This window comes from Dasypus novemcinctus, chromosome 5, assembly GCF_030445035.2.
Source record: "Dasypus novemcinctus isolate mDasNov1 chromosome 5, mDasNov1.1.hap2, whole genome shotgun sequence".
NCBI classification, from domain to species: Eukaryota; Metazoa; Chordata; class Mammalia; order Cingulata; family Dasypodidae; genus Dasypus; species Dasypus novemcinctus.
Window position 1 is genome coordinate 40,690,170 of NC_080677.1, and position 21,768 is coordinate 40,711,937.

The 21,768-nt window shown below is 36.0% G+C and overlaps 1 protein-coding gene across 8 annotated transcripts in view; it reads right to left on the reverse strand.

The window, feature by feature from the left end:
- The window catches only part of HDAC9 (histone deacetylase 9), a 996,672-nt gene that overhangs the window by 187,021 nt on the left and 787,883 nt on the right, over nucleotides 1-21,768 (reverse strand). For all 8 annotated transcript variants that reach the window (XR_011648800.1, XR_011648799.1, XM_071215127.1 and 5 more), the window contains one exon: nucleotides 17,492-17,599. Coding sequence is in view for 6 of the 8 variants with exons in the window: in XM_071215127.1 (XP_071071228.1) it covers nucleotides 17,492-17,599 (108 nt within the window). In the remaining 2 variants the exon portion in view is untranslated. The remainder of the gene's footprint in view (nucleotides 1-17,491; nucleotides 17,600-21,768) is intronic.

Below are 21,768 nucleotides of genomic sequence, written 5' to 3' on the forward strand. Positions count from 1 at the left end.
GAGTATATTAGAAGTGAAGAATAGAATGTGTGAAATCAAAAATTGTTTGGGGGGTGAGGAGATTATAGCTGATTATATGAACAGAAGATAGGAATGATGCACCTGAAGATAGATCAAGAGAAATTAGCCAAATAGAAACCTAAGAAGAAAACAAGTCTTAAGAAAATGAACAAAGCCTGAATGTCCTATGGAACAGTATGAGGTGCTTAAATAAACATTTAATTAGACTGTTAGAAACAGAAACATAAGAATATAGAGAATTAGGCAGAAAAAATGTTTGAAGAAATTTTAGCTAAAAATTCTCCAAATTTTATCAAAACACCAAGCTACTGACACAGGAAACTCAATGAAGTCCAAGCAGGACAAGTAAAGAGAACAAGCATACCTAATCATAAAACTGCAAACAACTAAAAATAAATAGAAAATCTTAAAGATTGCTAGAGAAGAAAAAAAGATCAATTAATCATTAATTAAAGTGATCAATAATAAGAATGACAACTAATTTCTCTTAGGAAGGAAGGAAGGGAGGGAGGGAGGGAGCGAGCGAGGAGGGGAGGGGAGGAGAGGAGAGGAGACAACAGGAAGAAAGGAGGAAAGGGAAGGGAAAGGGAAGGGAGGGAGGGGAAGTGAGGAGAAGAAAAGAGTATGGGAAATGGAAATGGAAGATGAAAGGGAAAGGCAGGGAAGGGGAGGGGAAAGGCAATATTAGAGAGATACATTAAAGTGTGGATTAACTGTCAATATAGAATTCTGTAGCCAGTGATAATGCCATTAAAAAAAACACAGGTAAATAAAGACATTTTCTTATTTTAAAAAAAGCTGAGAGGATTTGTCATTAGAACTGCAGTACAAAGAAAGCTGAAGGAAATGCATTAGGCTGAAAGGATACGATAACAAGTGGAAGCCCAGAGGAATAAAAAGCACCTGAAAGAGTGAATATGTAAGGAAATATTAAATTTATTTTTAAAATTATCTTTATACTATATATGTACAGACACACATTCTCTCATACATGTTATACATGCTGTCCTTCTCTCTCACATATAAAAACAACACACACACAAACACATTAAAAATTGTTTAAAAACTTTCAACTATTTAAAGCAAATAATAATTTTTGTGGGGATCTATAATATACATAAGAATAAAATATAAAAGAATACAAAGGGTGGGAGGAGATAAATAAAATTATACTCTTATAAGACTTAATAAATATAAATGTATTCAAATAACACAGAGCATGTTTCTGCCTCCAGGAGAATTAAATTACACATCAAAATCCTCAAATAGTCAGAAACTAAATAAAACACATCTAAATAACCCATGTGCCAAAGAAGAAGTCTAAAGGGAAATTGGAAATTATTTTCAACATAATGAAAATAAAAACACAACATCCCAAAATACATAGGATGCAGTTAGAGCAGTATTTAAAAGGAAATTTATAGCACTCAATGCCTATATTAGGGACAAAGAAAAGTCTCAAATGTATGATTTCAGCTTCTACCTTAATTTAGAAAAAATAATAAATGAAATACAACATAAACAGAAAGAAGGAAGCAATAAGGATCAAAGCAGAAATAGAAAACAGAAAAACAATAATGAGACCTTTGAAAAGACCAATTAAATTGGTTAACATCTAGCCAGACTGATTAGAAAAAAAAAAAGAGAAAACACAAATTACCACTCTTAGGAATGAGATGGTGACATTAATACAGATTCTAAAGAAAAATAAGCTAATCACTTTGGAAGTAGTTTGACATTTAATTATAAGTATACATACATTTAATCTATGATGCAATTATTCCTCTGCTAGGCATTATATGCATGTGAAATAAAAACTTACATAAAAAAATAGAGTTGGAAAAGAATGCTCATAGTAGCTTTATTTGTAATAGAATAAAACTGGGATGAGTAAACCAATTGGCTAATATTCATGTAATAGAGTTCTATTCAGTCATAAAAGTTAACAAACTACCACTACATGAAATAAGATGGATGTAAATAAAAATATTATGTTATGTGAAAAAGCCAGATACAAAAGACTATAGATTATATAATTCCATATATCTGAAGTTCTGTAACAGAAAACTCAAGTTATGATGAGAAAATTAGATCAATATAAATCTATGGTGGCCAGCTAATGACCAAAGGGCATGATAACTATTTTTCAATCTATCTGGAAACAATCGGGAATGATTAAATATTTTCTAGCTTGTTTGGGTTGGTGGTTATTCAGGTGTAGACATTTGTCAAAAGACATCCACACTCTTGAAAATCTGCATGCTTTAGTCAATGTATATTGTATTAATATCTTAATTTTAAAATGAATTATTTAATATATTTATGCCTCAGCTGATTATTGAATGGCTTACAATTATACAATGAGAATCCACATTGAATGTTGTTTAACTGGTTGTGGTAAGCTAAATAGTAGCCACCCAAAGATATCCGCATCTTAATCCCCAGAAACTTTTTGGATCTGTTACCCCTTAAGGAAAAAGAGACTTTGCAGATATGATTAAAACTAAGGATTATTATCCTTGATGGTCCCAATGTAACCATGTGAGTCCTTAAAACCAGAAAACTTTCCCTGTGGCTGTCATAGAGCTACAGTGATGGAAGGCCAGAAAGGTGACAGTATAAGAAGGATTTGATGCTCTCTTACTGGCTGTGCAATATAAGGAGCTATAAGCAAAGACTGGAAAAAGGCCACTAGGAGCAAAGGGCAGCCACCAACTGACAAGTCAGCAAGAAAACGGAGACCTCAATCCCACAACCATCTGGAAACAAATTCTGCCAACACCTGATTGAGCAAGGAAATGGATTCTTCCCTAGAGCCTCCAGAAAGAAATGTAGCCCTGCTTAGCCCCTGTTTTTAGCACACTGAAACCTGCATAGGACTTCTAACCCATAGAATCGTACAAAAGTAAATTTGTCTTGTTTTAAACCATTAATTTTGTAGTAATTTGTTACAGCAGCAACAGAAAATCAATACACTGGTATAGTGCATTGACTGAATTAGGAATGGCATAAAAAGAAAACAGCCTTTTTTTTCCTCCACTATATTCCATAGCTTTTCAAGTCACTTTCAGCTATAAGAATAGTCTCATCTTTAGATAACAAAAATCAGTCCAGTCTAATTAAAAACTCATCTCACATCAAACTTAAATCTTTCCCCAACAACCTAGCTGGTTCACAGTGTCAGAGTCTAACAGTAGACAAATGTGGTATATACATCTATGTGTGATGCAGGGAGGCTATTTAAGAGTTATATTTTTACTTTTCTTGCTACATTTTCTTCATCTCTAGCTTATTAATGCTTCAGTTCTGGAAAGTTGGAAGAAGAAAAAGGATAAAGACTGAATGAGTGATGCAACTTAGAGATCTTCAGCATTATTCAACTGAGACCTTTCACCCTGGAAGTTGACCATCTTTGGTGAGATCCTTTCAAAATGATTCAAATAAGATTTCCATCCTAAGGGTCTACTTGGCTCACAGGAGAATAAAAATCCTGGCTTGACCAATAGTATCAGTGCAACTGGTCTAGCTGCTCACCTCTCTCTCTTCAACCTGCCCAAATAGGCAGTTTCAGCCAGCTCTCCACTTCATATTTCTCCAGTTGACAAGCTTGTGTTTTCCTCTATCTTTACACAAGCTCCCAAACTCCTGACACATCTTTTAGGCCCTCTAGTGAATGCTTTCATATTCCTCCTTGGTAGTAGTAGAGTAATCCTACAAATTTCTATTAGCTCAACATGCATCAAGCTAAGGACTAAATATTTATGCCTCCCATTTGCAGCATGAGTGCTTTTCTGGGACTCTTTCCCCATCTCTTACACATTTGGAGGAAGTTCAGGAAGAGAACAGAGCAGAATAGCCAAAATACTTAAATTCCATCAAAAGGATCCTACATCATTCACATCTCTATTTATCTAGTCTTCTGTTATATGAACTGGATTAGGTAAGGGAGTTTAATAATTGAAGATCTATGTAGCCATTTTTAATGAATTAATTGAAGTGATGTCTAGCATAGATAATTTGCACCTATTATCCTCAGTTTGGGAATTTTGTCAAAATTTGAGTCAACAAAAATGTTCCATTCCATACTTTATTTATTACACCATTTTAGGAGGAACAAATAGTATATTTTAAGAAAGTCAAATTGTTGGCAAAACGTGCGTTAAGTGGCAATTCTACTTACCTTATTCACAATCAGTAGTTACATAATGTAGCCCCTATCATAATTCCCTAAGCTATTAGAAACTGACCCAAGAGTTTTCAAGGTTATTTACATATGCATAATATGTATATGCTTTAATATACACGTGTGTGCTTGTATGTGTGTGTGTGTGTAGATCCTATATGATCTGACACTTGACTAACATCATTTCCTACTGCTTTCTCCTCAGAACTCTCAGATCCAGCCACACAGTCCTTGCAGTTCCTTAAACATGTCAAGGCTTATTTCTCCCGCCATGTATTTGCTTTTCCTCCTGTCTGAAATATTCTTTCCTCACATCTCTACATGATTCTACCCTTACTTTATTCATCTCAAATGTTTCCCAATCAGTAAGACCTTCCCTGGCCACATAAGTTAGCAGAGTTACACTTCTACCACTATGCTTTACTTTCCTTAGCTACTCAAGCAAATACCATGAAATAAGTTGGCTTAAATAGTTGGAATTTATTAACTCAAAGTTTTGAAGCTAACGATAAAGTCCAAATCAAGGCATCAGAAGGCAATGTTTTCTTCCCAAAGATAGGTGTTCCGGGGCTGGCTGCTGGGGATTCTTGATTTCTCTGTCATAAAGGAATGCACATGGCTTCTCCTGGCCTCTCCCTTCTCTTCTGGGTTCTACAGAACTTCAGCTTTTTGTTTCTCATGGCTTTCTGTCTAAATTTATTCTACTAAATATGATTAAGACCCTGATGGAGTTGGATCCCATCTTAACCGAAGTAACCTCATCAAAAGCTCCTTCTTACAATAGGTTCACACCCACAGGAATGGATTATGTTTAAGAACACGGTTTTCTGGGATACATACAGCTCCAAACCACCCAATTTTCTTCTAACTCGCTTTTATACTTTTTTTTTCATGGATAGCAATATTTGCATCTGAAATTGTATCATATATGTATTTGTTGATATGTTTATCAATTGCTCTCCATGAGGGCACTTAACCTGCATGACTTGATCACCTCAGTATTTATAGCAGTGCCTGACACATAATAGGTTCACAGTACATATTTGTTTTATAAATGAAAAATTAATGAGTAAAATAAACAAGGTTGCTTTCAGTCTGATGTAGGTGACATATGAAAAAGCATCATCAGTATGCATTACATTTTTGTTTTCCTAATATATATCTTAAACAATTTTGCCTCAGTAAAGTCTGCTATTAAATATATGGTGAGTGAAATACAGAATATGAAAGCCAAAAAGAAGGCATTAAAAACAATTAGAAAGAAAAGACAGAGTATCAACAAAGAAATGATAATTTGATTGACAACTGACTTCTCCACATCAAAATTTGGAAGCCAGAAAAGAGTAGAAGATCTTCAAAGTGCTGACAAAAACTGTCAACCTTGAATTGTGTACTTAGCAGAACTGTCTTTCAAAAATTAGGGCAAAAAGACATTCAGATATTTTAAAAATCATTAAAGAAACTTTTAAAAAGAAGGAAACAATCCCCAAAAGGAAGTTTCAGAAACAAGATTAAATGGTGAATGACAAGAGTAAATGGGTAAAAACATTGATAGCATAAAATATTATAATTTTATTTTCATTAGTGATATTTTTAAAAGCTAAAGTACTGAACAATTGGAACATATAAAGTTAGAACGGGGTAATTACTTTACAATATTCTGAAGTTCTTGTACTGTTAGGGGGAAGGGTAAAGATATTAATTTTAGAATTTGTTAAAAAGATTATGTTTTTAAGGGAATTAAGAAATAATAGATATAATGTATATATTTAAAAATAACTAGAGGGACTATAGAATGAAAAAAATTTAAAAAATAAGGCAAGATGGTAGGGGTAAAGAAAAGGGGAAACAGAAAGAATGGACAAAGAAAAAACACGAAAGAAGATATACAGATATATTTATGAATATTACCAATGACAACAAATATAAAATGAATTGGACTCTTCAATTATAATAGTCAGATTAGGAAAAAACTACAATCATATGCTGTTTATAAGAGAATCACCTAGTATATAATTAACAGAAAGTTTGAGTATAAAAGGCAGGTAAAGGCAAATACTAAAAAGGAAAAAAGAAAAAAAGAAAAAAAATCTGATATTGCTATATTAGTGCCTTATAAATATAAGTGAGGGGAAAAGCTTTACTTGAGATAATTATTAAATGCTAAAAAAAGGTTTAAGAAAGAAAAATTTTAATTTGTCTTTAATTATAGACTGAATTAGGAATGGTATAAAAAGGAAACAGCCTTATTTTTATCCACTAAGCTTCCTTTAGTCTTTTTGTGATATATTCCACAGCTTTTCAAGTCACTTTCAGCTATAAGAATAGTCTCATCTTTAGATAACAAAAATCAGTTCAGTCTAATTAAAAACTCATCTCACATCAAATTTAAAGCTTTCCCCAGCCCCAGACCATGCTTTCTTCGAAGTTTGTAGCAGTCTGGTGGTGGCTTAATCTCTGCCTCCGTCACATGACTGTCTCTTCCTGTCCCCTATTCTAGTTTATCCTTCTGACTTCTCCTTCAGTAAAAGCATGGCTTTCTGATATATTGATGTTGGATTTCCAGCCTCCAAAAAACTGTGAGAAAATAAATTCCTATTGTTTAATGCAACCAGTCTGTAGTATTTGTCATAATAGCCTTGTAAAACTAAGACAGAATCATACAGACTAAATTCTTAAAACACACTGTAATTATTAAGTTAGAAATTAATAACAAAGCATACCTAAAACAACCATATGTTTGGAAATTTAAAAACACATTTAGTGCACTAACAGTTCAAAAAGGAATAATAAAAATAAGACAACATTTAAAAATAAACTTTATTGAAATTATTTATATAAAACATATGGGATGTAACTAACTGGAGAGTTTAGCTCATGGAATAAAGCAATACAAAATTTACAATGGAACAATTATTGGAAAAGAAGAAATAAACCTAATTGTTTGCAGTTAGATGATATGTACATAGAAAACCCAAAATAATCTACAGATAAATTATTAAAGTTAATAAAATAGTTTTACAACAATACTGGCCACTCAATTAATTAGCAAAAAAACAAACAGACAAATAAATACAAGAATATACTGTTTCAGTTTGGAGATGAGTAACCCAAAACCAAGGCCATGCTTTCACTGGGAGTTACTAGCATCCTGGTGATGACAGTCCTTACCAGGTGAACTCTCCCTTCTCTCTGGTTTCTTCTGACTTCTGACATCTACTGACTTGCTCTGACTGTAAGCATTCATATATCCTCTCTTCATAAGGCCTCCAGTCAGACTGACCAAGGCTCACCCTGATTCATTCTGGCAGCACCTTACTAATAATATTTTCAAAAGGTCCTATTAACAAATGAGTTCACCTCCACAGGAACATGGATTAAGACTTAAACATGCCTTTGTGTAGTGGGCATGATTCAATCGCCCATGATAAATAGAAGCAGTATTCTAAAGATGTAAATTCTCTTCAAGCTGATCTATAGATTTGGTGCAATTCCAATCAAACTCTCATCAGATGTTTCATGAAAAATGACAAGCTGAGCCTGGAGATGTAAGAGCAAAGAAAAAGTCAACATCTAGGGAAGACGCATGAGAAGGTAGAAGAATTTTCCTGTCAGCTAAGGCCTATTATAAAGTTAAGGGATGAGTACTAAGTGGTAATGACTTTAAGCAATGGAGTAAAAGAGCTACCTCAGAAAAAGGCCTACCCTCATGCATGTGACACAAATGCCATTGCAGATCAGTGGGTAAATGATTGCATTATCAAGAAATGGTGCTGAAACATTGACTACCCATACAAAAAGAAGAAAAAGTTGTAGGAAGAAGAGGAGAAAGTATATCCTTATTTCATAATATACACACAAAAAACAATTACAGATGGATGAACAATATGCCTGATTGTCCAAAAACAAAATTTAAAGAAAGAGAATTGTGCTGGATTGAATCTTTTGTGGACCCCAGAAAATTATGTTCTTTTTTTTTCAAAATCAGTAAACTTTATTTCAACTTCAAAAAATAAAACAACTTTCATAAGATAGTTTAACAAATTACAGAAGCATTATTTTTAAAAATTCTGTCCAGGCATAATCCATTCCTGTACATATAAATCTATATATGTGGAATCATTTGGTTAGATTCAGTTAAGAGACCTTTTGATCAGATCACCGTATCAACCTGACCTTTTGATCAGATCACCTGATTAACTGAAGATTGCTTCAGTTAAGGCTCTTTAATTAGGTTGTAAGACCCAGGGTGGGTCTTAATCCTTTACTGGAGTCCTATATAAATGGAGGAGAGAAAAGAGGAAAAGCTGTCATTTTACCCTGCCATGTAAGAGAGGACTCCAGGACTGCCTGCAGCTGTAAAAACACTGATAATCCCCAAGAGGCTAAGAGACAAGCTGGAGGCTGGAATCAACAAAGCTGCCAACCCTAAAGCAATGAGATGAACAATATACCTGATTGCCCACAGCTGATCTTATAGAGAAAGTGAACATGGATGAGAAGGGAGAGACTAGCTGCCATTCACCTTGCCACATGGCAGGAGTCCAGGATAATCAACAGCTGATCTTTGGTGAGACAGCATCTCTGATGTTTGACTTGGACATTTTCACAGCCTTGGAAATAAGCTTCTACCCTAATGAATTTCCATTATAATAGCCAACCCATTTCTGGTATTTTGCTTGGGCAGCATTTAGCAAACTAAAACAGAAATATAGGAGGATATTTTTATTATCTGGAATTTGTAAAATGTATCTTAAACAGATGCAAAACAGAATAAAAATGAAGGAAAATTAAGAACTTATCTTATTGGAATGGACAATATAAAAGATGTAAAAATATAAGCAACAACCTGGGAGAAGAGATTTGCTATCCTTATGATAAATTATCAGTATACAAAATACATAAAGAACTCATAAATTTAATAAGAAAACAATTCAATATAAAAATGGTCAAAAGGCATAAAAAGGGTATTTAACATGAAGAAAAGCATGAACAGAAAATAATACACAATCATATTAGCATTCTGGGAAATATAAATTAAAATCACTAAATTGACACAGTTTCTAAAAATCTGACAATGCCAAGTATAGACAAGGATGCAGAACACTGGAAACACTTATGTGTTACAGGTGAGGGTTCACATTGGTATAATGATTTTGGCATTTGTTTTCTGTATGTCTTATGCCTTTTTTTATTCCTCTGATCCTGCATTATTGCCTTCTTCTGAGTTAAAAAAATATTCTCTAGTATAACATTTAATTTGCTTGCCATTTCTTTTACTATTTTTAGTGTTATTTTCTTATTGGTTGCCCTTCAATTAAAATTAGCATCTTAACATGTAACAGTCTTGTTCAGATATGGCCGACTTAATTTCAATAGTACACAAAGCTTTACTTTTCTCTTATATTGCTCCATTCACAAATCCCTCCCTTGTGGTGTTATTGTTACATAAATTTCATCTTTATACACTATGTGTCATCAACACAGATTTACAATTATTGCTTTATGCAGTTGTCTTTTAAATCAGTGAGGAGAAAAAGAGTTATAAGCAAACAATACATTTATACTATCATTTACATTCACCTGTGTAATTACTCTATGGGTGGTTTTTATTTCTCTTTGTGGATTTGAGTTATTGTGTAGTATCCTTTCTTTTCAGTCTGAAGGGCTCCCAGTGATACTACATTTAGGGCAGTTTTTCTAGAAATGAATTCTCTCAGTTTTTGTTTATCTTGGTATGTCTTACTTTCTCCTTACTTTGTAAAGGATACTTTTTATTGGATATCCAATTCTTGATTGGTAGTTTTTCTTACTGAATTTTGAATATGTCATCCAACTGCCTTCTTGCCACTATGGTTTCTGAGGGTAAATCAGCTGTTAATCTTATTGAGGATCACTTGTAGGTGGAGTCCCTTCTTTCTTGCTGCTTCAAGAGTCTTTCTTTGTATTTGTCTTTCAACACTTTGATTATGATGTGTCTAGGTGTGGATCTATTTGAGTTTTTTACGCTTAGAGTTTGTTGAGTTTCTTAATAATGTAGGTTAATGTTTTTCACCAAATTTGGGGAGTTTCAGCCATTATTTCTTCAAATATTCTTTCTGCTCATTTCTCTCTCTTCTTCAGGAACTCTGATTATGCATATGTTGCTATACTTGATGACGTCCCTCAGGTCTCTGAGGCTCTGTGAGAACTTCCTTATTCACTTTTCTTTCTGTTTCTCAGAATGGATAATCTCAACTGACCTATCTTCAAGTTTTCTGACTTTTTTGCCTGTTCATGTCTGTTATTGAGTTTCTTTAGTAAATTTTTCATTTCAGTTGTACTTTTCAACTGCATAATTTTTATTAGTTCTTTTTATAGTTTCCATTTTGTATTGATATTCTCTATTTGTTGAGGCACAGTTCCCATATTTTCCTTTAGTACTTTGGACATCATTTCCTATATTTCCTTGAACATATTTAAAATATCTGATTTAACTTTTGTCTAGTAAGTCCTATATCTGTCCTTCCTCATGTGGAGTTTCTGCTGACTGCTTGTTTTCCTGTTTATGGGCCATAATTTCTAGTTTCTGTACATATTCATAATTTTATTAAAAACAAAATATTTTGAATAATATAATGTGGCAACCTAGAAATCAGATTTCCCCCTCCTCCTCAGGGTTTTTTGTTTTTGCTGTATATTGTCATTTGTTATTTGTTTATTGAGTTTTCTAAACTAATTCTGAAAGCTTGTCTTCTTTGTTGTATGTGGCTACTGAGGATTTTCCTTGGTTAGCTTAATAGACAAACAACGATTGAACAGAGATTTCTTTAAATGCCTGGAACCAATAAGTCCCCAGACTTTGTCAAGAGGCTCATTGTATGTGTTCATAAACACTTTCAGTACTCAATTAGGCAGTTGACACTTCACCATACCCTTCACTTGCCATTTGAGCAGAGCCTCAAAATTGGTCTGAGATGAGATTTTAGGGTCTTCTCTGGTCTTTCCTGAGCATAAACACTTCCCTAGGTATGTGCACAGTCCTAATATGCATGTGGCTTTCAAGGAGCCCAGGAATCTGTGGGACCTTAGCAAAGCCCTCGTGGACATCTCATTGCCCATATTTTTCTTTGAGGCATTTCAGTTAGCCTGTTGTTTGCCACAGCTATCCAGTGTCTCGGACAGCCATGAAGTTAATTAATTGCCTATAAATTTTTTCAACAAATATTCCCCATAGCAAGTGGGGGTGTGGAGGCTTTTCACACTGTGTGAACTCCTAGTCAGGGCAAATAAAACTAGCTTGAAAAGTGGAGTTTTGTAGGAAAGCCAAAAAATGACAGTTTTCTGGAAATTGGGCTTTGACAGCACTTCGACCCTGTTCCACCCCCTCTGAAGGCAGCCAAGTTGCTGGTTTTTACTGAGAATTCAGGCTGGTATATTTCAAAGCTACCACTGAGCTGGAAGGGGGAAGGAATGGGAATAAAACTATTTAAAATGCCAAGAACCTTATTGTTCTTATGAAGAGTAGGCACTTTTCTTGAGTAAATGCTCCAGTTGCAAGTCTTTGGTTAATTTCCAGAGTTCTAAAAAAGTTGTTTCTGATTAGTTCTGCCAGTTTTGTCATTGCTTTCATGATGGAAAGAATTTTAGAGGCCCTTATTCTGCTATTTTTGCTGATGTCACCACTGCCCAATGACTTTGGATATCTAGTTGGCATTACCTGCTGAAAATTAGGATATGCATCGCTATGAGACAGCCATTTTATTCTTAGTCATGCTGTGGCAGTTTGTTATTGTTTATTAATTTCAAAAATAGATATTGGATTGTATTTGTAAACTGGTCTGTTCCTCTGGGCATATTAGATTGTATTAAATTCAGAAGTTTCACTTTTACTTGACTAGATTATGATTAGGGCTTTGATTCAGCCACCTTAGTAGTATGCCAGTAGTACATTGAGTTTCTGCCCCTCCCCCGCCCTTGGCGGGCGATGACTCACAGAGAAAACAACATGGCAGAGGATAGAGTTTTTGTTTTGATGTTAGAGCCCTGGGAAGTAAATACACAGAGAAAAAGGACACAGAGGAAGAGAGACAGTTCATTAGACCTGGCAGAGGCCCTGTGAAGAGAGATGAGCCTGATAGTCTACAACTGACCTTGTAAAGAGACCTAAGCAGCTAAACCTGGAAAAAAACTAGCCCTGGGGAGAGAGATGAGTCTTATACCAGCCTATAGTAGAGCTCAGAAGAAGTTAGGCTCTTGGAGCCTTAAGACGGAGAAGGAAGGAACCCTTTCAGACGTTAGAAACTCTCTTGCTCCAACACATGATAACAGACTTCGGTGAGGGAAGTAACTTGTGCTTTATGACCTGGTAAGCTTCTACCCCAAATAAATACCCTTTATAAAAGCCAACAGATTTCTGGTATTTTGCATCAGCATCCCTCTGATTGACTAATATACATGCCATAATGATACAGCAGGCAAGTTCAAGAGTGATCAAAACATCATTGTTCAAAAGAGAAAAAACCTAGTAGCAACTAAAATGTCTGACAGAAGAATGAATAAACATATTATAGTATATAAGGCAATACTTTACAGCAATGAAAATGAATGAGCCACAGTTATACATATCTATAAGGATAAATCCTTGTAACCCAATCTTAAGGGAGAAAAAGAAAGCTGCAGAATACATTCATACATTCAATAAGACTCAATTTTTAAAGGTCAAAAACATGTTTATAACTATTAAAGAAAGGAAAAGAAATGCTAAGAAAAATACACTAGATTAATGGTTACCCTTTTGTATTTGTCAGCCAAAGGGGTGCTGATATAAAGTACCATAAATCTTTTGGCTTTTATAAAGGGTATTTATCTGGGGTAAAACTTACAGTTGCAAGACCCTAAAGAGTCCAACTCAAGGTTGCTTTCTCACCAAAGTTAGTTGCCACCTGTTGAAGCAAGATGATGGGTGATCTCTGCCTGGTCTCTTGGGCCCTCTTCCTCTTAAGGTCCCATAGGCCCAGGTTCTTCAGATCTCAGCTTTAGGCTGGCATAGGGCTCATTGCTCAGGGCTTCCTGTATCAGTCTGGCATAGGGCTCATTTCTTTCCAGACCTTATCAGCTGCTCAGTGGCTTTGTTCTCTTCAGCTGCAAACTGTCAGGTAAATGCCTCATCTCTCCCTGGGGCTGCAGTATCAAAGTTCTCTCCTCTTCCATGTCTAAGCAGCCCTCACTCTTCCTGGGTGAGTGTCCGTTTATATCAGTCCACCAAGTGGGAGGAACGTAACCATCAGTCATGCCTACTGATGTGATAGAATCAAAGCCCTAATGTTTAATCAAGTAAAGTTAAAACCTTTGAATTTAATACAACCAAAAGGTATCACATGCAGAGGAACAAACCATCTTACAAACATATTTTTTTCCTTTTCTGGGGATTCATAAATAATATCTAACTGCCACACCTTGGGTCAGAAGAATGGACTGAGATAAACACAGGAGAACTTTAATAGTGTGAGCAAAGTTCTCCTTCTTATGATGGATAAAGCATTCATGGGTATTATTTTATCGTTATGCTTTGGAAGTTATGAATGTAATTTCTAGTCTTTTTGCATGCATCAAGTGTTTTATAATAATAAAAAAGGGAAAGTATGGATCATTTGAAGTAGATGGATTTTACTGTATATATAATTTCTCATCCATCTACAAGTCCTAATAGTGTGACTAAAAAAGAAAAGAAGATTGTAAGTTTTATAGGCTTTTACATTTATTCACCTGTGTGTAGGATCTTAAAAGACAATTGATGTCTTTTAGTCAGCATCCTATCGCTGCTATTTGCATCAAGGGCCCATTGTGGGAATGATATATTATGTGTAAAGTGCCAGATATTGAGGTTGTTTGGTTTTGCTGACAAAATATTCAGACAGTTAACAGCAACTTTTATTTTTTATGAAGACATTGTAGCATTATTAAAATGGCATCAAAATAAATATTTATAGTAAATCTTGGTAAGTACTGAACCATTTTGGAAATATTGTTATAATTTTGACATATTTTCTAAAATGTCCTAGATCAAAACAAAACCATTTTGAGATGATTATTCTTCCAACTATGGTTTACAATACACCAAACAATTCACCATTTTCAGAATATTTATGTTCTTCAGCATTAGAATCTGAGAAACAGCCATTTTAGGCACCTGTAGATTCAAATAACATCCACTGATATGGGCATTTTTTATATCTTGTTAAAAACCCGGTGGGCTTGAAATTTTCCATAACTTGCAGTGAATTCTACTGAGTATGTCCATTCTGTGTCAAAAAATACACCAATGAATTGCTGGAGTTTGCTGCACACTGTCTAAACATCAACATGGAATCCACCCCTTGTGCCTGCTTCCTTATCCTAATTTCTTCATCTCATTGTAACCCCAGTTAAGGAAAGGCCAAAACCTGTCAAGAGTTAAGGGGTTGTCATGGTCAAGTTCCAAGTTCAAGCAAAGTTTCCAAGTAATCGAATTTTGTTTTTGGCATTTTCCTTTGTTTGTTCATACATCTCATCTCCTAGGTTCCCATCCTTTATGAATTCGGTGTCCTCTCATCTCTCAATTTAGCACTTCATCCAATTCTACCCTATTTGAAATTTAGCTCTTAATTCTTCTTGATATCATGCAGTCTTATAAACTGCAGTCTTATAATAAACCAGCATTATTTCACTAAGTTTTTTATTAACTGGGAGAATGGGTTGTCCCATGAGTGAACTGAGTGTAGAAGCCGAAAACAAACAAATGAACAGCAGAGTTTTCTCTTTTTTACATATCTTATCCAAGTACTATTTACCAACACTTTCTAATCATCTTCCCCATTTTCTGCCAGGAAATCTGATTGAGGTGAATCCACAAGTCATGAGTAGTAATGTTCTTGGCAAGCAGGTGCACCAACCCTGTCATGTAGGAGTCTGAGATAAGGAGAAACAGAGTGCCACCATTTTAGTTGGCCAAGAGTCTCAAAATGTGGCTCTCTGCCTCAGTTATGTTCTTCACTGTGGCTCTGAATTACTTGTGACTGCTAACCTTGCTACTTGGCATACACAGAAGTCTATCCAAATTATTAGCAACCAAGGGGTCCAATCTCTTAATTTGTTAGTACTGTTGCCTCCGTCATGGTCCTTTCTGCCTTAGACATTTAGTTTGGGCTCAACAAACAGAAAGGTAAACCAGCTGAAAAATATGAACTGTTTGCCAAAGTAAGTTTAAATTCATTTTGGAATATCTATTATTTGATATGCCTTAGTGTGTACGATTGAAAATCAGATTTGTTTTGCCTTTGTGCAATAGCTCAGAATGTCAAAGTCAAGGATGACCTTCAATATCATTTATTCCACTTGATGATTTTGCCAAACAGGAAACTGAGGCCCAGAGAAGTTAAGTTGCTGCAAATGACATCGTATTTAAGTGGCAGAGGCTAGAAAACAGATTTCTTGGTTCTTAGGCCAGTTATTTTCCTCTAGCATTTTCTTGATTTTTAAACCACACCTGCTGATTCTTCAACTGGCAAGAAGAGGGGGGAAGTATTTGTATAAATCTTTGTTCTTAATGTAAATAACCAATGTTAGTACAGCTGGAAGTCAGCACGTCCACACTGTATGTTGTTGATGATTGTTTTTTTGTAATTGACTATTTAAAATGGCTACCTCCTAAAAAATGGGATTAGGTTTTTGTGTAAGTCTCATCATGCATACATTTGATGATGCATGGCTAATGATGATGATGGTTTTGATGAGATTAAGTAATATGTAAGCCTATACTTGAGAAGGTTTCTGAATTATTGATTAAATTACAGATTTCAAACAATTAGAAATTTTGAGTGCTAACATAATAGTTTTCATCATTATTAAGTGGAGCTAAGCCAGGATAACATGTTTTAAATTATAATATCATGGCCTGGTTGTTCTATGTCACTTGAATTCTTTTGAAAATAAGACCCTTACGTATTCTTCTAGTAAAATGCTAATTTACTCCAGTACTACAAGTGATATCATTGAAACAGGAAGAGTTATTCCTAAAGTGCTACTGGTAGACAGCCAAAATCTCAATTTAAGCCTGATTCCTTTCCACTTTGGTAACAATTGCTTACTACCAAAGATAAAGACTGAGTAGTAAGAACCACATCAAAGGCCCCATAAATCCCCTAAGATGAGCAATTAATACCTTACAGCTGGTCATGTCAACTGCATGTATAACACATCTATTTTTTTTAAATACAGCCCACCTTATCAAATTGAAACATCTGAAGATTCTGACTTCTCACAGTTAGAGCAAAGTCTTCCGGGACAGACAATGTATTGTAGAGTGGACATCCCTATCCTGCAACTTAATCACGAGTGGAACAGCCAGGTGTAGATGAATGAAAGTTCATTAGAAACACAGAAAAAATATCCTCATTAGATTTTATTTTAGGTTAACAAAACTCACAGTGCACATGTTTCTGGTCATAATAAATTTCCTTTAAGCCCCACAATTGCTAAAAATAGCAAATCAATCACCGCTCAGATTGCATTATGAAGTGTGTGAACTTGTACATTTAAAAGCCATGTTAGCACCAACGAAGTTTATTAGGGTAACTACATTCAAGTCGCACATGGCATACCTTTAAATAGCACTGTTAAAATACCAAATAAAATGTCAGTGTCTGTCAGGTCTCTGACTTTTATAAATTGTTTAGACTGGGAAACGCTGAAGTTTGTACATTGTCCTTTTCATATGATGTAGAAAAGAAAAGACCGTAAAAAGAACAATAAAGCATAGTTCATTTTTGAAGTTCTCTCATGGAAAAACATACTCTGGATCATTACCCTCCTAATCAACAATTTCCTTCTTCCTCCCAACCTTTCCCGTCTGGTATTTACCTTTCTCCCCCAACCCTCCTCTCTCTGGGTGGCATTCTAAGCTTATACATACTACTCAGTAATCATATTTTTTAAATCTCTTCAAAAGAGAATCCCAGGACGGCATGACAGATATATATATACACGAATGGTAATTTTAACCTGGACCATAGCTTCACTCAGCATCTCTATGCTTTGAAAAACACACTACAGTACTCTGACTGCACAGTTTCCCGAAAGGAAGAAGCAGGGCCAACTCCTACCCACCTACAGATAAGTTGTTATCACACCTCAGTGGCCGTGTTCCTGCCCTCTTCCCTCCACCCCTTTCCTTTTATTATCACACCACACTCCCAACAGTTCCCAAACAACATCTCTGTTTCAGCTTCTTCTCTGGATTTCCCACATTTAATGCAACCCAGACCTCACCTTCAGCTCTCCTGAGGCCACTTTGGAACCCAGCTCGATGACACAGCCAACAGCCATGCGTGCAGCACCGGACGAGTGCAGCTCATTCCAAATGGTGTCACTGTCCACCTGAGCAAACAGTCAGCGGAGCCCGAAGAAAGAGAGAGAGAGGGAGAAAGAGAAAGAGAGGAAGAGAGGAAGGGGGGAAGAAGGGGGAAAGGGAAGGGACAGAGAAAGCAAATCTGTGAGGGAGGACTGGCAGGGTAACAGCCTATGTACAATAACATTAGTCTTCCGTCTTGGCCAGCTGAAAGGCCTTCTGGACATGGCTTTGCTTACACTTTTTCTCCATACTGACTTCTCCAATGGAAACACATTCCTGCCATGCCTCACTGCCATTCCTTGTTTAGATTTCTCATTACAAACAGCATTACATAGACCGGATCTGGCTTAGTTACAGGTCTGCTAGAAACCAGGCCCCAGTAGTAGATAGAGTAAAAGCTAAGAGCACTTAGCTATACATAAAAATTGGATTTGCAAGTGCTAGAGGGGGAAAATTCAAATGCCTTTCTGGCTGCAGGTTTACAGGGAGCCAAAGTCAATTATTAAGTAGGTAGCAGTAGCAGTCAGTGAGTAGGAAGTAGCAAACATGGTACAGGTTCTCCAACTAAATGGTAGGAGTGTGTGGTCCTCACTTACAACATTAACAACATTAAATTGCAAGAAGCAATTTGGTTTTCAAAGTGGAAGCTTAACATTTCTAACATTTAGGGTAGGATGGCAGCTGGTCTCAGTACACACCGCTATGACTAAAAATGGATAGGCCAGTAAATACAGGGTTCCTTCTATATAAGAGAATATTATCAAACAAAGCATGCACCAATATTCTTGCAAATGTCCTTTTATGAAAGGATATTTATTGTTTTTCAGGTATGCAATAAGAGAATATTCATAAGGACATGAAAAGTGAAATAGTGGCTTATAATGATCATAGAGGTTACAAATTTTTATGAACAAACTATTTCATAATATAAAAATAGTAGCATCAGATGGCAGAAGTCTCTAATTCTATAACACATAAGTTACTTAGAGCACTAGGAAATGTAAAATCAATTTCATGACTGTGTGCAAATATCAGGACTTCCCCCCATGGGGAAATCCCACACAAACTAAAGATTTTCTTTAAATGATAATGGTTGCAAGAGGCCTACAGCACAAGGAACAAACACAAAAAATGGCAATAACACATTCATAATATACTAAGCAGTTAACTGGGCACTTTCACATGCCATTATCGTGAGATCTTTGCCAACTTAAATCCAAAATCAATAAGCAAATAAAGAACAATAAATAAAGAGAAAATTATAATCCTCTCCACAACAACATAGTAATGGAGAAGGTTCTGGATTCAGACTTTCAGGGGTGAGATTATGACTCTACTACAAAAATCAGAGTGACCCTGGGCCATTTGTTTAACTTCTCTGTACCTTCCTTTACCTATGAAATGGGGATTTTTTTTTAAAAGAATCAGATGCACGTGATTTTGGTAAGGATTAAATTAATAAGTAATAAAGAAAACCTAGCTACTTCTATTTTGGCTACTTTTACACCCATTTTATAATTCCTGGCACTTAGCAGGAAGTAATAATTGCTCATTAAATGAGGGCATGGTGACTTAGAGTGCTTACTCAGCTGCTCTGAGAGCCAACACACAGACCTTCTGACCCTGGCAGCCCATGTCTTTCCACCACACTCCTGAAGTAAATATTGCTTTCTAAGAACATTCAGCCTGTGTCATAGTTAACACTATCAGCTACAAAGTGAAGGAATCAGTCAAATAGTCAGTAGGACCTAAACATTTGTTCTCTAAATCAAAAGATCTCCTTTGGTTATATCCTTGAGGAAGATGGTTGCTTAAGTTGAAAAGTAAAAACAAATATTTATGGTTTTTTTGTATAGTTTTCAAGCAGTCATCACATCTGCCTGCCTACAGGTGCCTTGCAAAAGCCCACAATATGTGCATTTTGTTTATAACAGCAAAGACCAAGTTTTGAGGATAGAAACTGTTCCCAAACTGGGAATTATATTTAACTGTGAATTATAAACAGTTGTAGCCCAAAAGCTTGTTTATCAAACAGATTTTCCTAAGATATTATTTTACAAATGTTGTTTCAGGGCCAAATTCCATACTGAAAGCTACCAGCTATTTGCCATCTTGTAATTTGCTAAGCTTCAATGGTAAAACAGGGTACTTGGCCTGTGGACTCTGCTATAATCCCTGTAACTAGAAGAGACACCCTTCTCCCCTTGGATGAAGAAAGGAAATGGAAGTATTTCATTTCTGTCCATTTTCTTCTTATTGATTGAATAATTTTTTCCAAATACATTTATCCTGTTTTATCAATAGCATCAAGAGGGTCGCCTTCCTACAAGAGCTCTGATTTCAACTGCTAAAGGATTGTTTGACAATAGAAAGAAACTGTAAGAGAGATGGTTGGGACCATCAGTTAATAGTAGTTCCTCTCATGGGTTTTAATACCTTGAGGTTGGAAGGGACAGCAAATTAACAAAAAGAATTTGACTTAGATAGATATAGGTAAGTGAGATTAAAGGACTGAGGTGGCAGTACAATGATGATGGAACCAGAAACTAGGATTTAGAGTTGTAAGAAGACAGGTGCCCTAGCATTTGGAAGTTGAAGGTACATAGATTAGGAAATGGCATAGAGTTGGTACTGAATATGGAAAATAGTGTAAAATGATATAGAGAGGGCCAGGAAAAGGGGAAAGAAATGACAATGGAGAAGGAAGCAGTCCTACTGACCACACTGACTAGTTACTAAGACACTGATAAACGGCAAATTCTTAAAACCAGATCTAATCTATTTTGAAAGTCATATAATGTACTTTTATCATTTTTCTTTCCATGCATATGAAGTTCTCCTTTGTTTGTCTAATTCACCCCTCTGCCAACTGTGTGTATATGTTAGGGGGAGATATTTAATAAGCCAAAAGGAGTATGGGGTTGTTGTAGAAGGTATATAAAAACTAAGCCATTGACATTTAAAATAGGATTTTGTATCCATAGGCATAAAATTCCAGATTTTGTGATGAGAGATTTTTTTCCCAAATTACTTTACATGTAAAGTTAAGCCTGGGAGTTTCATATCATAGTCCTATGTTAGTGATAGCATCAAGGAACACTGTCGCTGTTTCTCTCAATAAGAGTCCTGAAATGAGACCCTTTCTATCTTTGCTAGCCAGGTATGGGGCATGCTCATCTAGGCAACACACAGCATATGATGCAGAGGAAGAAACCATCAAAAGCCACATCTTCTTGTCATGAGAAATTGGGGAAGAAGGGCAGATCAAAGAGATGCTACAGAAGCAGGGGAAGTAGAGTGATATGTGTCAAATATCCAAATAGGAAAAAGTGGTAGGTAAATTGAGAAACTGGTAAGAGGTCTTGGCTCCAATTCACATATGGGAATTTTGTCATCCAAATCGCATGCAGGCACTGCATAATAAAGTCTGTGAGATAGTATGAAGCGCTGAATGAAGGCTAGACTGAAGCATTCTTAAGTTGCTTTTAGTTCCAGTGTGGTGTGAATGGAAGCCTCAAGGTCCCACAATCCTCCAGTCGTGCGCTAGAGGGCGAGCCTATGGAATGGACTAAAGTATGGTTGGGGCCACATGGAGTCCACGGTAGAGGTGCAGGGGTCTCCGCAGCACCAGTGAGAGCTGAGGGAGGCTGCTTGAGCCTGGAAGCACTGCCAAGCTCTAACTCACGTTGAAAACAGAAATCAGAAGTTAATCAGCTGTCAACCTTGGCTCCAAATGTTGGGAAATCAGGAAGAGCAAGGGGGAACAGGTAGTTTGCCATGGAAAACAAGTATCAGGAGGGCAGCAGGAGCATGCAAGGGCTCCTTCAGGTGTACCCTCCCCCCACCTCCCTCAGATACCCAAATGCCATCTCAGAGAAAAGGATAGCTCGGGAGAGGATTCTGAGAGACTGGGCAATTACCTAAAGAGTCCAATAATAAGACGATCTTTGAAAAGACAGACTTTTAAAACTGAAAAGGAACTGTTCGTACTAGAAAAGACTGACATTAATTGTGGAAAAGATCAACGTAATTGAGAGAAGAAGAAAGAAACTACATATTCATCACACATTTGAGTGAACATGGGTAATTTTGTGCCCCAATTCTAAAATGAGGAATTCGCTCTACTGTATAACAGGGGGAAATGTAGCCCGGATTCTGGACAGAAAACCCCAAAGGGATGCTGCATATGTGGCTA